This window comes from Salvelinus alpinus, chromosome 7 (assembly GCF_045679555.1).
Source record: "Salvelinus alpinus chromosome 7, SLU_Salpinus.1, whole genome shotgun sequence".
Lineage (NCBI taxonomy): Eukaryota > Metazoa > Chordata > Actinopteri > Salmoniformes > Salmonidae > Salvelinus > Salvelinus alpinus.
In genome coordinates this window covers 52,189,652-52,206,346 of record NC_092092.1, presented here as the reverse complement: position 1 = coordinate 52,206,346, position 16,695 = coordinate 52,189,652, and the positions used below count along the sequence as shown (strand labels likewise).

Here is a 16,695-nt window from a genome sequence, read left to right as displayed (position 1 = left end):
TTCAGGAGTAATAAACAGCCGGCCTCAGTCTCGGGATAGGTTTCAGGTGGGAGTCACCGGAATTCGGTTTCAAGGCTTCCTTTCTGTTTTGGTGCAAAAGGATATCCTCCCAGAAGAAGGAAATATTGCGAAGTGCCCTTGGCCTTTGTACTGTCATTGCTGTAGTCCTTCAAAGAATTTCCTGTTGTTCTTACAGGTTATGTTCGTGTAGGAAGCCAACCACACACACACACACACACACACACACACACACACACACACACACACACACACACACACACACACACACACACACACACACACACACACACACACACACACACACACACACACACACACACACACACACACACACACACACACACACACACACACACACACACACACACACACACACACACACACACACACACACAAATATCTCTTTGGTGTGTCTGTAGATACACTGAGTGTACAAAACATTAAGGACACCTTCCTAATATTGAGTTGCACCCCCCCCCCCCCCCACCCCTCCTTTTCCCCTCAGAACAGCCTCAATCTGTCAGGGCATCTCTACAAGCGTTCCACAGGGATGCTGGCCCTTGTTGACTCCAATGCTTCCCACAGTTGTGTCGAAGTTGGCTGGATGTCCTTTGGGTGGTGGACCATTCTTGATAAACACCAAAAACTTGAGCATAAAAAAAATCTAGCAGCGTTTCAGTTCTTGACATAAACCAGTGCGCCTGGCACCTACTACCATACTCCCTTCAAAGGCACTTCAATTTTATGTCTCGCCCTTTCACCCTCTGAATGGCACACACACAATCCATGTCTCAATTGTCTCAAGGCTTCAAAATCCCTCTTTAACCTGTCCCTTCCACTTCATCTACACTGATTGAAGTGGATTTAAAAAGTGACATCAATAAGGTTTCATAGCTTTCACCTGGATTCACCTGGTTAGTCAAGGAAAGTGCAGGTGTTCATAATGTTTTGTACGTTCAGGTTGTCACCAATGATACATACTGTATAGCCAGCTATAGGTCCTCTGATTCAAAGTGAAAATGGGAACTAACGGTGCTCTGTAGTTTCCTGCCTTGTGTGCAGAAAGTATGTTTTCGTTCACGCACTTGCATCCCTACGCCCCACGCATGCACAACTCTGAGCTCACGTAGTGGCCAGTGGAAAAGAAAAAGTCATTACTCATTCATTCATACTTTCAGCAGTTTTCCAATCTCTCAAATGTGGTTTTCCTGTGTCCTGATGGACAAATATATAGGTAAGTTAAACACCTGTCCACATTACCAGTAAACGTTTTGAACAGCATCCTTTGGGTAATTTGTGCCATCGTTAAAGCAGGTTAAGAAAGGATGAAGCTGCTTGTTTGTTGCCTCCTAGGCATCACCTGTTGTGTTTTGGCGAATGTAGACAAGGTCGAGAGAATAATGAAGCTGACTGAAGTACTAAAGGAGTTAAGACAACTGAACAAAAGTGTGGAGGTAGGTCAATCTGCAATTTATCGAACACCTTTTCTCGAAGCTTATGTATTTCATGGATTCTTGCAAGAAACCATGAGCTTTTACTAATGATCATAGCACGTTTTATTATGCATTATACTAACTGTGTGATGGAATGCGTCTATTGCCTTTTTACATTTATAAAGGCTGTAAATGGTTCATAGAAAGTATTACCACAATTTCTCACCCCTCTATTTTTGGGGGGTTGATATGTATAAGATGCAACCTCAGTACCAACACCTCTGTTTTTTGTTGTTCTTGCAGCACAACGGCGTGATGTTGAACACTCCTACCCTGGATATAGAGGTAAGCCCTTTTTCTCAAGAAAATCTACTATACCTTATTTACTTTACAAGCAAAACATTGTCAGAAAACTCACAGACAAGGAATGACCTCTGTTATTGTGATTGCTATTAGTCTTGCTCTCACACCTACTGTACTGTATATCGCATAATGTAGCACGCTAGTACTATAGCCGGCGAATGTGGTCTTGTGAGGTCAAGAAATAATGATCTTATGGTAAAAATTATAATCATCAATAGTATAAAGCAATTACATTTGTAATAGAGTTGCATAAATGATGTGTATAGTTAATTGTTTATATCACCAATAATTAGTAAATACTTAGTTTCATATAGTCTAATTTGTATTAATATGTTCAGTAATCCTTTTGTCATTAAAGAAAGGAAAGGTGCACAGTATTACTTATTTTTACGCAAAATGAATTTGTTGAACTAGAAATAGTTTCAGGTAAATTACTAGCATGGGTAGGGCCGATTGATTTGACAATATGTGAATTACTTGAAACTAAACCAAATAAACTAACTGACGGTATTAAAGTAACCGTCTGGTGAAAATGTCACTTTTAAAAGTTCATATTCTACTAACTCATACCCAAATAATGTTGTTAGCTGGCCAACCAGCGATCTACTCACATGAATATTTGTAATGACATGTATACACTCACCACCATTCCAACACAGAAAAACTGCTTTTAGCATACTTAATTAAAAAAAGGGGGGGAAGGAAAACTATTTCACTCATTGTAATTAATTATAGGTCATATTTCATAGAAATCTGGAAACACTGGACAATTACTTTAATGGACAGTCTACCTAATTACAAATGTTTGTTTTATCTTAGTAGGTGGAGTACATTTACAGTGTTAACATAAGATGATTGTAGCGAGTAGAGGGACACACACTCGTCAGAATCACTCTTTCGTCCAAAAAACAACACTATGGATGTAACTTAAGAAAACATCCACTTGATAAAAGATCAGTATTTCTTTCAGCTATTTTTCAGTTGCAATAACAGTCAATCCAGTTTGGCATGTGTTTTTGTCAGAGTTCTGTGCATGAATGAGTCAATGTGAAAGTGATCTCCATGTCTCTTGGAGTTACTTGTGCACATTTAGGAGAAATGTGATGAGTAATCGCACTCACGCCTCTGTGGCTTTTACCCGAGAGACAAACTGTGCTACTGCTTTAGAAAATGTTTGACTATATCTTGAAGTTAGTTGAACATGGTTGTCCTAAACTGGACCAAATAATTCATTAGTATACCATGGAACCAGTCTGTTACCAATATTCCACGGGTGAACGCTTGATCAAAGGTTGCCATGCTCTCGTTTTTACACTAGCTGTCTAACTAACGTTGGTCAGTTATTGTTTGACAACTCAAGAGTTTGAGGCCCACAGCATGAGGAAAATATCATTGCCTAATGGTAGAGACAAACGAAAGCCTCAACCTGGAAAATGTGTTTTCATGTCAAAGAGAGAGCTATTTTCTATCTATTCTGTGAAACGCCCAGCCAAAGTGGGGAAACTGGAAACAGGCAGCAAGTGAAAACAGTGAAAATGTCTACTTAATCTCAGTGAAGCTGGGAAAGACATGTTTCTGTATGAGATACGTTGGTGGAAACATTGTTTCTTGATCGCTTTGGCTTTGTCGGAGTTTGGACGTGCTAGTGTGTAGAATGAGAAAGTCTTACTCTGATAAACAGAATATGACTTGTGAGTCACAGTTTTATAGGAAATGATAAGACCATCAGTATAGGGTGGAGGGTAGCCTAGCGGTTAAGTCCGTTGGGCCAGTAACCAAATAGTTGCTGGTTCGAATCCCAGAGCCGACTAGGTGAAAAATCTGTCGATGTGCCCTTGAGCAAGGCACCCTAATTGGTCCTGCAAGTCACTCTGGATAAGAGCATCTGCTAAATTACTAAAATGTTTTTTTTAAAGTTATATAAATTGTAATTAAAATTACTACAACTTAACTATGTCTCTGAGAGGAGTATCATACTTGAGAGCGGCTCATGTTATTATATGGGAATCAGGTGTTGTATGTGGCTCAATAGAATACATTTGGCTGGTATGAACTGGAAAATATTGTATATATTCTGGTTGAGGTTCAGGTTAATGAAATATGCTCAAATGTAGAAGTGTGTCAAATGTCTAACTCATCTTGAAGATAGTATGTGGGTTAATTTACTATACAGCAGCTCTTTCCAGTGGTTCTCATTCCACATTACAACGTTTTGATGTGTGTGTAAAAAAGTATCAAAAGACTTTCAAATGATTTGCCTCAACTTGTTTCATTAGTGGAAAATAAGCAGTCTTGTTTTATCCAACATCCATCATTTAGTGTGTCATTTTGCTTTTTACAGGAGTGCTGTTTCCTATCTGCCTTGGAGTGCTTCCAGAAGATGGTACCTCGTCTCAACGCCAAACTAAAGAAATTGCAGCGTAAAGTTATCAGAAACCTCCGCCCACTGACTGTGAGTCACTTCAGAAAACAAGAATAATGTACACTGAGTTGAACAAAACATTAACACCTTCCTAATATTGAGTTGCACCCCCCTCCGTTTGCCCTCAGAACAGCTTCAATTCACAATTCATGCGGGCATGGACTCTACAAGGTGTCGAAAGCGTTCCACAGGGATGCTGGCCCATTTGACTCCAATGCTTCCCACAGTTGTGTGAATTTGGTTGGGTGTCCTTTGGGTGCTGGACCATTCTTGATACACATGGGAAACTGTTGAGCGGGCAAGAATGGGAAAGACAACACTTAAGTCTTGTCTTGCCCATTCACCCTCTGAATGGCACAAATAAACAATCCATGTCACAATTTTCTCAAGGCTTAAAAATCCTTATTTATCTTGTTACATCAATAAGGGATCATAGTGTTCATCTCGAGTCACCTGATCAGTCTATGTCATGGTCAAGCGCCGGTGTTCTTAATGTTTAGAAATGTACATAGCAAGATTGTGGTAAAATATTAACATGTTGCTTTGTTCTGGTTTTAGTTTAGAGGTGTGGACTCCTGCAGTCGGGAGGAGAGAGAGGTGAGCCTTGCCATTATTTTCCAAATGACATTAATAGCATTATCATTATTAAACATAATCACATAAGAATTATGTGAGGGAATGTGGAAAGTAAGTTAGGGGTAGTAGTTACTTTACTAGGCCTATGTTCAGTCCAAATCTAAGAGTAACTTGAAATTTGTATTTTAACTTTTAAAAGTTAAATTGTGTGGGCCAACTATGTTAACATTTTCGGTGTTCCTTTATTCCCTCAGAACAAAGTCTGCCAAGGATGTGATTCCTACCCAATGAAGGACAGCAGGGAATTTGTACAACAGTTGGAATCTCTTCTTCAACAGGTTATTATGAAATAAGTCAGACTTTTAACAACAATATCTACACTTCAATGAGAGAAAATGGTGGTAGTGTGCAGTGTGCTAACTACAAAAATATGATTTTCAGGGTATGAATAGACTGGTGTGAGGATATGACTGGAACAAACCGTGGAAAAAGACATGGGACTGTGTAGAAGACACTACTCTGTGAACACATCAGAGACATGGCTATGGCCATTCTGGCCATCCTACTATTCTATGTCATTTGTTATTTTATTTTTGTGGCCAAGATTATATTTGTTTTGTCATTATTTTGTTGGGGGGGTTACAGGTACAATATTTATATCAAATCATATATAATTTCATATCACATGTACCCGTGGACTGCCACTCAAAAGAAAAACAAAAGTAAGAAATACAGACAGAGAAATGATCATATTGATTAAGTTATAATTATATTTAATAATAATATTTATTTAATATTTATTTATGAAATGGTGTTATCCTACTCAAGAGCTAAATAATTATTTAATTCCCACAAGAAAGCTGCTTTGGTGCCACCTAGTGTAAAAAAGACATCCATGCAGTTTATCATTGACGTTTTAATATTTCTTTATTTATTCACATGAACCTATTTGTATGTTTGTATACTATATATTTAACATTGTTAGCTCTCAAAGCTATATCTCATCCATTACGCCAAACTATGTATTTTATTATATCAAAATTAAGTATCTCACAATGAGATTAAATTGCTTGAAAAGGTAATGAAATTACTGTTGCTTTTTGTATTTGTATTTTATCAAAAACATTTCATTGAATGTGAGAATATTAAATAACTAATACTGTATTTGTGTTCTGACAATGATTATTTTGAGTCCATTTGAATAACAAAGACAATTTAGGCCAGGGGTGTCCATAAATGTTTCCCTGCAAACACATTCGGTCCTCACTGAGGTCTGGAGTGTCGCACTTAAAATATATTTTATTTCTTGCTGTCTGGACACACCTATACATTCAAGGGTTTTAATGTATTTTTTACTATTTTCTACATTGTAGAATAATAGTGAAGACATCAAAACTATGAAATAACAAATATGGAATAATGTAGTAACCAAAAAAGTGTAAAACAAATCAAAATATATTTTTTATTTGAGATTCTTCAAAGTAGCCACCCTTTGCCTTGATGACAGCGTTGCGCAAATATTTAAGGAGCAACAATAAAATAACAGTAGCGAGGCTATATACAGGGGGTACCGGTACAGAGTCAATGTGTGGGGGAACCAGTTAGTCCAGGTAATTGAGGTAATATGTACATGAAGATAGAGGTAAAGTGACTATGCATGGATAATAAACAGAGAGTAGCAGCAGTGTAAAAATGGGTGTGGGGGGGGGGGGGGGGGGTGCAATGCAAATAGTCCAGGTAGCCATTTGATTAGCTGTTCAGGAATCTAACGGCTTGGAGGTAGAAGCTGTTATGAAGCCTCTTGGACATAGACTTGGCACTCCGGTACTGCTTACTGTGCGGTAGCAGAGAGAACAGTCCTTGACTAGGGTGGCTGGAGTCTGGCAATTTTTTGGGCCTTCCTCTAACACCGCCTGGTATAGAGGTCCTGGATGGCAGGAAGCTTGGCCCCAGTGATGTACTGGGCCATACACACTACCCTCTGTAGTGCCTTGCGGTTGGAGGCTGAGCAGTTGCCATACCAGGCGGTGACGCAACCAGTCAGGATGCTCTCGATGGCGCAGCTGTAGAACTTGTTGAGGATCTGAGAACCCATGCCAAATCTTTTCAGTTTCCTGAGGGGGAATAGGCTTTGTCGTTCCCTCTTCATGACTGTCTTGGTGTGCTTGGACAATGGTAGTTTGTTTGGGATGTGGACACCAAGGAAGCTCTCAACCTACTCCACTACAGCCCCGTTGATGAGAATGGGGGCGTGCTCGGTCCTCCTTTTCTTGTAGTCCACAATCAGCTCCTTTATCTTGATCACGTTGAGAGAGAGGTTGTTATCCTGGCACCACACTGCCAGGTTTCTGACCTCCTCCTTATAGGCTGTCTCATTGTTGTCGGTGATCAGGCCTACCACTGTTATGTTGTCGGAAAACTTAATGATGGTGTTGGATTCGTGCTTGGCCATGCAGTCATAGGTGAACAGGGAGTACAGGAGGGGACTGAGCACACACCCCTGAGGGGCCCCGTGTTGAGGATCATTATGGCAGATGTGTTGTTACCTACCCTTACCACCTGGGGCAGACTGTCAGGAAGTCCGGGATCCAGTTCCAGAGGGAGGTGTTTAGTCCCAGGGTCCTTAGCTTATTGATATGCTTTGAGGGCACTATAGTGTTGAACACTGAGCTGTAGTCAATGAATAGCATTCTCACGTAGGTGTTCCTTTTGTCCAGGTGTGAAAGGGCAGTGTGGAGTGCAATAGAGATTGCATCATCTGTGGATCTGTTGGGGCGGTATGCAAATTGGTTTCTGAAATAATGGTGTTGATGTGAGCCATGACCAGCCTTTCAATGCACTTCATGGCTACAGACGTGAGTCCTACGGGTCGGTAGTCGTTTAGGCAGGTTACCCTGGTGTTCTTGGGCACAGGGAATATGGTGGTCTGCTTGAAGCATGTTGGTATTACAGACTCGGTCAGGGACAGGTTAAAAATGTCAGTGAAGACACTTGCCAGTTGGTCAGCGCATGCTCAGAGTACACATCCTGGTAATCCGTCTGGCCCTGGAGCTTTGTGAATGTTGACCTGTTTAAAGGTCTTACTTACTGTGACCACACAGTCGTTTGTAGCAGCTGATGTTCTCAAGCATGCTTCCGTGTTTCTTTCCTCAAAGCGAGCATGGAAGTTATTTATCTCATCCAGAGGCTTGTGTCTATAATAGTTTGTAAGCCTTGCCAAATCCGACGAGCGCCGGAGCCGGTGTAGTACAATTCAATCTTAGTCCTGTATTGACACTTTGCCTGTTTGATGGTTCATCTGAGGGCATAGCGGGATTTCTTATAAGCATCCGGGTTCGAGTCCCAATCCTTGAAAGCGGCAGCTCTACCCTTTAGCTCAGTGCGGATGTTGTCTGTAATCCATGGCTTCTGGTTGGGGTACGTTTGGTCACTGTGGGGACGACATCATCGATGCACTTATTGATGAAGCCAGTGACTGATGTGGTGTACTCCTCAATGCCATCGGATGAATCCCAGAACATATTCCAGTCTGTGGTAGCAAAACAGTCCTGTAGCTTAGCATCTGCGTCATCTGACCACTTCCTTATTGAGCGAGTCACTGGTACTTCCTGCTTACATTTTAGCTTGAAAGCAGGAATCAGGAGGATAGAGTTAAGGTAAGGTTTGCCAAATGAAGGGCGAGGGAGAGCTTTGTACACGTCTCTGTCTGTGGAGTAAAGGTGGTCTAGAGTTTTTTTCCCTCTGGTTGCACATTTAACATGCTGGTAGAAATGAGGTAAAACGGATTTAAGTTTCCCTGCATTAATGTCCCCGGCCACTAGGAGCGCCGCCCCTGGATGAGCATTTTCTTGTTTGCTTATGGCCTTATACAGCTCTTTGAGTGCTGTCTTAGTGCCAGCATTGGTTTACGGTGGTAAATAAACAGCTACGAAATATATATAGATGAAAAATCTCTTTGTAAATAGTGTAGTCTACAGCTTATTATGAGATACTCTACCTCAGGCGAGGAAAACCTCGAGAATTTGAGCACCAGCTGTTAGTTACAAATTGACCCAGACCGCCAGCCCTTGTCTTACCGGAGGCAGCTGTTCTGTCTTGCTGATGAAACATAAGATATTACAGTTTTTAATGTCCCCTTGGTAGGATAGTCTTGATCGGAGCGCATCCATTTTATTATCCAATGATTGGACGTTGGCTAATAAGACTGATGGTAGAGGGGGATTACTCACTCGCCTTCGGATCCTTACAAGTCACCCCGACCTACGTCCCCGATATCTCTGTCTCTTCTTCATGTGAATGACAGTGATTTGAGCATTGTCGGGTGAAGTAAATCCTTCACGTCCGACTCGTTAAAGAAAAAAATCTTCGTCCAGTACGAGGAGAGTAATCGTTGTCCTGATATCCAGAAGCTCTTTTCGGTCATAAGAGACGGTGGCAGCAACATTATGTACAATATAAGTTACAAATAACATAAAAAACACACACAATAGCACAATTGGTTAGGAGCCTGTAAAATGGCAGCCATTTCCTCCGGCGCCATCATATAATCAAACATGGGTGAGGTTTGATAATGTTGTGGAGTTGCTTTGCTGCCCTTGGTACTGGGGACCTTAAACGTGTGGAAGGAATCATGAAATCAGGTGTTTTGGAGTCCAATGTTCATACCAGTGTACAGAAACTTAGTCTCCTTTGAAGGTGGTGGGTCTTCCAGCAGGACACCGACCCCAAACACACATCAAAAAGCACACAGGAATGGTTCAAGAATAAATGTGAGACTGTTCTGGAGTGGCCAGCAAAGAGTCCATATCTGAATCACATCCAAGACCTATGGCGAGATCTGAAAACAGCAGTTAGTGGAGGGAACACCTCAAATGTTGAAGATTTAGAACAGTGTGCTGCTAAAGAGTGCTGAAAGCTGTGTAACCAAGTACTAGCTCCAGTGTGCCAATAAGTTCCTCCTTGCCATTTTATTTTATTTTCTAGATAAAAATTCTAAACGTAAGTTTACAAAAATAAAAATGGTTCTGCAATGTTGAAAATCTAATAACAAGGTGTGGAAACCAAAAGTTGTTTTTAATGTCATCTTATTTTAAGAGAAATAGGGAATTATCTAAGAAAAGTGCAAGGGTGACAATATAAACTCAGCAAAAAAAGAAAAGTCCTCTCACTGTCGACTGCGCTCATTTTCAGCAAACTTAACATGTGTAAATATTTGTATGAACATAACAAGATTCAACAACTGAGACATAAACTGAACAAGTTCCACAGACATGTGACCCCCTGAACAAAGGGGGGGTCAAAATCAAAAGTAACAGTCAGTATCTGGTGTGGCCACCAGCTGCATTAAGTACTGCAGTGCATCTCCTCATCATGGACTGCACCAGATTTGCCAGTTCTTGCTGTGAGATGTTACCCCACTCTTCCACCAAGGCACCTGCAAGTTCCCGGACATTTCTGGGGGGAATGGCCCTAGCCCTCACCCTCCGTTCCAACAGGTCCCAGACGTGCTCAATGTGATTGAGGTCCGGGCTCTTCACTGGCCATGGCAAAACACTGACATCCCTGTCTTGTAGGAAATCACGCACAGGACAAGCAGTATGGCTGGTGGACCCGGCATGCTGGAGGGTCATGTCAGGATGAGCCTGCAGGAAGGGTACCACATGAGGGAGGAGGATGTCTTCCGTGTAATGCACAGCGTTGAGATTGCCTGCACTGACAACAAGCTCAGTCCTACCCCAGACCATGATGGACCCTCCACCTCCAAATCGATCCCACTCCAGAGTACAGGCCTCGGTGTAACGCTCATTCCTTTGACGATAAACGCGAATCCGACCATTACCCCCAGTAAGACAAAACCGCGACTCGTCAGTGAAGAGCACTTTTTGCCAGTCCTGTCTGGTCCAGCGACGGTGGGTTTGTGCCCATAGGCGACGTTGTTGCCGGTGATGTCTGGTGAGGACCTGCCTTACAACAGGCCTACAAGCCCTCAGTCCAGCCTCCCTCCATCAGTCTGAGCACTGATGGAGGGATTGTGCGTTCCTGGTGTAACTCGGGCAGTTGTTGTTGCCATCCTGTACCTGTCCCGCAGGTGTGATGTTCAGATGTACCGATCCTGTGCAGGTGTTGTTACACGTGGTCTGCCACTGTGAGGACGATCAGCTGTCTGTCCTGTCTCCCTGTAGTGCTGTCTTAGGCATTTCACAGTACGGACATTGCAATTTAATGCCCTGGCCACATCTGCAGTCCTTATGCCTCCTTGCAGCATACCTAAGGCATGTTCACGCAGATGAGCAGAGACCCTGGGAATCTTTCTTTGGTGTTTTTCAGAGTCAGTAGAAAGGCCTCTTTAGTGTCCTAAGTTTTCATAACTGTGACCTTTATTGCCTACCGTCTGTAAGCTGTTAGTGTCTTAACGACCGTTCCACAGGTGCCTGTTCATTAATTGTTTATGGTTCTTTGAACAAGCATGGGAAACAGTGTTTAAACCCTTTACAATGAAGATCTGTGAAGTTATGTTGATTTTTATGAATTATCTTTGAAAGACAGGGTCCTGAAAAAGGGACGTTTCTTTTTTTGCCGAGTTTATTTGGCTGCAACTGTATATACTGTATATATGCATGTTTGACACCCCTGATTTATGCCATTCATTCCACAGCAACAGCTAAGGGTTAAAACACGTTCTACCAGTTGCTTGTATTCATGGAGGCCAATGGAAGCCAGGCTTCACCCAAAAACTGACCAAGAAAAGAAAAACCATACAAAATAATGTATATTTCGTCTCTCTGTGTTTCACACGTCCTTCAATTTGCGAGAGGCTGTATCTCTCCGGTTAAAGCATCCGAGCGAGCAAAACAGCGCCCCCTCTGTCTCTGTATGTGTAGCGTATCTATCTGATGCCGTCTGGTCAGAAAGCGCATGACATTGTTACCGCCCGTAGCATTGAATGCAAGGGGATCCAGCGAGCATTTGGCCTCCATTGATAATAATTTAAAAAAAATAGTATTTAGCCAATCAGTATTTAGCTAAACTGAGTGAGCTCAGCTGTGAATGGTCCTGGCGCACCAACAAAAAAAAGTGTCAAGGGAAGCCAGTTTGGATTTGGCTTCTGACCAATTACATAATAAGCCAAATGTCATTATTGACAGGAAAAAACTTGAATTGTTGCATCTCGTTGTGCTGTTGTCCTCCGGTGGCTAGCTAGCTAGCTAGCTAGCTAAAATTGTCCCTCTAGAGATAGGGATTTGGACTTATGGTTTTACTTAATTCTCCATACTGGCCAATGATTATAACAGCAATTCTGATCTAACCATGAATTCATATATTGTGCCATGGCCTGAGAGGATGGAAGTTCAACATAGGATGTATGCTAATGTTAACTAGCTGGCCTGGTGTATCGTTGTCCATGACAGGAAGCTGGGCTAGCGAGCAAGAATTTTAGCCAGGTAGCCTAGGACAACAAAAACTAAAAGTGTCTACTGTATGACAGAGTCATAGACCGTTTAGGCAACATGAAAGAGAGGAGGATGACATTGGCATTTCTTTACAAGTAGGGTGAGTCAACATCCGTACCATGGACAGCCACATCATATTTAGCTTATGTTGATTGGACTAAATTTGTTTTGTTATCTTTTAGTTATCACTGTATTAGACTAAGCATAGATGATTAGATTGTCACGGCCGTCGAAAGAACTGGACCAAAGTGCAGCGTGGTGAGCGTACATTTTCCCTTTATTTAAAAGGACGCCAACAAAAACAATAAACCATACAAAACTACCGTGAAGCTGAAGGGCTATAGTGCCACAAACAAAGACAACTACCCACAACGAAAGGAGGGAAAAAGGGCTACCTAAGTATGGTTCCCAATCAGAGACAACGATAGACAGCTGTCCCTGATTGAGAACCATACCCGGCCAAAACATAGAAACACAAAATCATAGAAAACAAAACAGAATGCCCACCTCAAATCACACCCTGACCAAACCAAATAGAGACATAAAAAGGCTCTCTAAGGTCAAGGCGTGACATAGATGATGTTGAAATGTTGAAGCTGAAATGGTGCACGAACAGTGGAGGTAGCTCCTGTTTTCTTTGCTACTTGCAGTAACTCTCAAAATCAATAGCTGTTTAGTAGTCTGAAAATGTCGGGAACATTACCTCGCTTGACAATGCTGTAGGTAATGTAACTGTTTGTTACATGAAATATGTTTTGTGGACTTCACCGGACAGATGTTGCTCTCCGGTTTTGTAATGAAACAAATGTCTGGTTGAATTTATTCTGCCACTGTGTCTTCTTATTGTCTCGACTTTAGGCCCATATATCATGGTGTCAAGGCATATGAACTAACAGGTTATAGAGGCATATGAACTAACAGGTTATAGAGGCATATGAACTAACAGGTTATAGAGGCATATGAACTAACAGGTTATAGAGGCATATGAACTAACAGGTTATAGAGGCATATGAACTAACAGGTTATAGAGGCATATGAACTAACAGGTTATAGAGGCATATGAACTAACAGGTTATAGAGGCATATGAACTAACAGGTTATAGAGGCATATGAACTAACAGGTTATAGAGGCATATGAACTAACAGGTTATGGAGGCATATGAACTAACAGGTTATAGAGGCATATGAACTAACAGGTTATAGAGGCATATGAACTAACAGGTTATAGAGGCATATGAACTAACAGGTTATAGAGGCATATGAACTAACAGGTTATAGAGGCATATGAACTAACAGGTTATAGAGGCATATGAACTAACAGGTTATAGAGGCATATGAACTAACAGGTTATAGAGGCATATGAACTAACAGGTTATAGAGGCATATGAACTAACAGGTTATAGAGGCATATGAACTAACAGGTTATAGAGGCATATGAACTAACAGGTTATAGAGGCATATGAACTAACAGGTTATAGAGGCATATGAACTAACAGGTTATAGAGGCATATGAACTAACAGGTTATGGAGGCATATGAACTAACAGGTTATAGAGGCATATGAACTAACAGGTTATAGAGGCATATGAACTAACAGGTTATAGAGGCATATGAACTAACAGGTTATAGAGGCATATGAACTAACAGGTTATAGAGGCATATGAACTAACAGGTTATAGAGGCATATGAACTAACAGGTTATAGAGGCATATGAACTAACAGGTTATAGAGGCATATGAACTAACAGGTTATAGAGGCATATGAACTAACAGGTTATAGAGGCATATGAACTAACAGGTTATAGAGGCATATGAACTAACAGGTTATAGAGGCATATGAACTAACAGGTTATAGAGGCATATGAACTAACAGGTTATAGAGGCATATGAACTAACAGGTTATGGAGGCATATGAACTAACAGGTTATAGAGGCATATGAACTAACAGGTTATAGAGGCATATGAACTAACAGGTTATAGAGGCATATGAACTAACAGGTTATAGAGGCATATGAACTAACAGGTTATGGAGCAAACAACACAATGATCACAACACATAGGTTGTAATATGTTTATTTTTCTGGATTGGCTGCCCTGGTGATTTTACCCACGCACCGCTACTGTGTTCTATAGTCCTAAATTAGAGTAAAAATAGGTATAAACTCTAACTGTGCTTTTGAAATAGCCCAAGTTGCCTATGGAAATCATGCATTGAATTGCCTAAATGACGTTTGTTTCTCTTTCCAGCATTAGTTTGAGCTATAATTTCTAAACCCAGTGAATTTAAGTGCAAACTGTTGCGCTGAGAGGAACGGTAGACAGACCTGAGTCTGGGTGTTGAACAGGGTTCAACTCTCCAACTGCATGGGGGGCAAAATGCAGAGGCCATAGGAGCTCCTCCTGTAAGTTAATATCAAAAATAAATAATGAAAAGAACAATATTAAAAAGTCTCAATACATTTGACAGAACATGTAAAGATGACTGGAATCTTTGACAACAGCGACATCTGAGTGGTAGCTGCTCCTTATTTAGCCAATGTACCTTAAATCCATTGACTGGATTTAATCCATCTCTTTGTATTTGGCTATTCACATTTTTTTTTAAACTATTTTAAACATGCTCCAAGGTTTCCAATGTATGCATTTACACATGACATGGGAGTAAACATGAACTTGACTTTTCTTTGCAAAATCATGCAACGAGGTTAACCCAGGTCACCCTGTCAGTTCTCAAGTTAACAGGTGCAGCATCTTTTTTGAACTATGATGACAACAACAGCACGGTGGACTTCCCAGCAGCCATGGAGGGGATTTCAAGTTTCATGTTTTCAAGGCAGCCAAAACGTCTTCAACCTCTACGAGGTGTGCACCATACCACATCTGCTAGCTCAAATACTTGAAACACTTAGACCAACGTGGCTTTTCAAACATACTACTGCTATCAAACTACAGTGGTCAATAGAAGGGGATCTTCAGTGGCAACTGAGGGTCCTGTGATGAGCAGAAGCAGGTCAACTTGCACAAGCATCATCTCTGGCCTCATTTTCCTGTCATATCACAGTACACGTGACTTAACAAATTGTTTCAGTTCACAGCAATGAAAAACATTATCCATTCGACCACAGAAGTATGCCTGAGCCTGACATGCCACAACATGTTACAAGTGGTTTTGGTAAACCCCTAGCGGTCTCTCCAGTGGTGGTTGGAGATGGTGGGTTTTCCCTTGTTGGTTTTTGCAGAATTCCCACTGTGGTCAGATATCACTACATACTTAAAGGACAATTCCACCACTTTATAACCAGCTATTTTGCAGTTAGTATACAGTACCAGTCAAAAGTTTGGACACACCTACTCATTCAAGGGTTTTTCTTTCTTTTTACTATTTTCTACATTGTAGAATAATAGTGAAGACATCAAAACTATGAAATAACACATATGGAATCATGTAGTAACCAAAAAAGTGCTAAACAAATCAAAGTGTCACTCATGGGGACACTACGTCACCACCAAATCTAAGAGTAGAACTAGAAAATTCAAGCCCTTTGGGTGCTGCCATAGAGTTACATTAGCAGTGCCCATCCAAGAAGGCTCAAGGTCATTGGTCTATTTTCCCCTCTTAATTTCGCCTACTGTTCTGACTTGGTGGTGCACATGCAGCCTATAACCTTTATTAGAGAAATTTAATCATAGAATATTGTAATATTCATTGCCTGCAGGTAGCATAGTGGTTAGAGGGTTGGACCAGTAACCCAAAAGGTTGCTAGATTGAATCCCGGAGCTGACAAGGTAAAAATCTGTCGTTCTGCACCCTGAACAAGGCAGTTAACCCACTTTTCCCAGGCTGTCATTGAAAATAAGAATTTGTTCGTAACTGACTTGCCTAGTTATATAAAGGTAAAATAAAAATATGCCCCCTTTATTTATCTTACGGTTCTGACTTGGTGTACAGGGAGAATACTGTAAGAATGGCCCATGTTCTGAATTATGTCGCTGTACATTTCAAAAGTGTTGGACAAACAGTTATATTGACTACGTCCGTCCTATCTCGCTCATTAATGTCTCTAACGAAATTACGGATTGCCTCTTATCCACTTGTCGCCCCCTTATGCTATAGTTTGTACATCTCAATTGTCAGTAGAAACCACATTTGTTTAAGCAACTCAGCCATGTCAGCTATGTTTTTTTTAAAGGCAGTAAATGAGGCTGAATGAACTGTTTTGCTGCCCGACAAGGCTCCACTGCTAGCCAGGTGTAGCAGTGGTAAGGTGTTGGGACTGCTGTTGGGACTCCGCTGTTGGGACAGCTTTATATAGGCTCTAACAGTATGTGGGCACCGTTTGTCACCATTATAGTGATATTAATGTATTGTTTAGTGTTGTGTAGTGGCTTTGCTGGCATGCATCCCAAATATATATATTTTTTGCCCCACCA

At 41.2% G+C, this 16,695-nt stretch overlaps 1 protein-coding gene across 1 annotated transcript; it reads left to right on the top strand.

Annotated features, from left to right (window-relative positions):
- The first annotated feature begins 1,279 nt into the window (after positions 1-1,279).
- On the top strand, positions 1,280-5,382 carry LOC139580225 (interleukin-21-like). Its single transcript, XM_071408787.1, has 6 exons — positions 1,280-1,475; positions 1,758-1,799; positions 4,159-4,269; positions 4,798-4,836; positions 5,070-5,153; positions 5,257-5,382. The coding sequence occupies exons 1-6, from the start codon at positions 1,347-1,349 to the stop codon at positions 5,275-5,277; spliced, it is 426 nt and encodes a 141-aa protein (XP_071264888.1). The 5' UTR covers positions 1,280-1,346; the 3' UTR covers positions 5,278-5,382.
- Positions 5,383-16,695: the final 11,313 nt, after the last annotated feature.

Bases quoted from the DNA above. Each gene is read 5' to 3' on its own strand.
- LOC139580225 (XM_071408787.1), top strand. From the start codon at position 1,347: ATGAAGCTGCTTGTTTGTTGCCTCCTAGGCATCACCTGTTGTGTTTTG. The intron at 4,270-4,797 runs GTGAGTCACTTC...TTCTGGTTTTAG, and splicing joins GAAACCTCCGCCCACTGACT to TTTAGAGGTGTGGACTCCTG. The intron at 5,154-5,256 runs GTTATTATGAAA...TATGATTTTCAG, and splicing joins TGGAATCTCTTCTTCAACAG to GGTATGAATAGACTGGTGTG.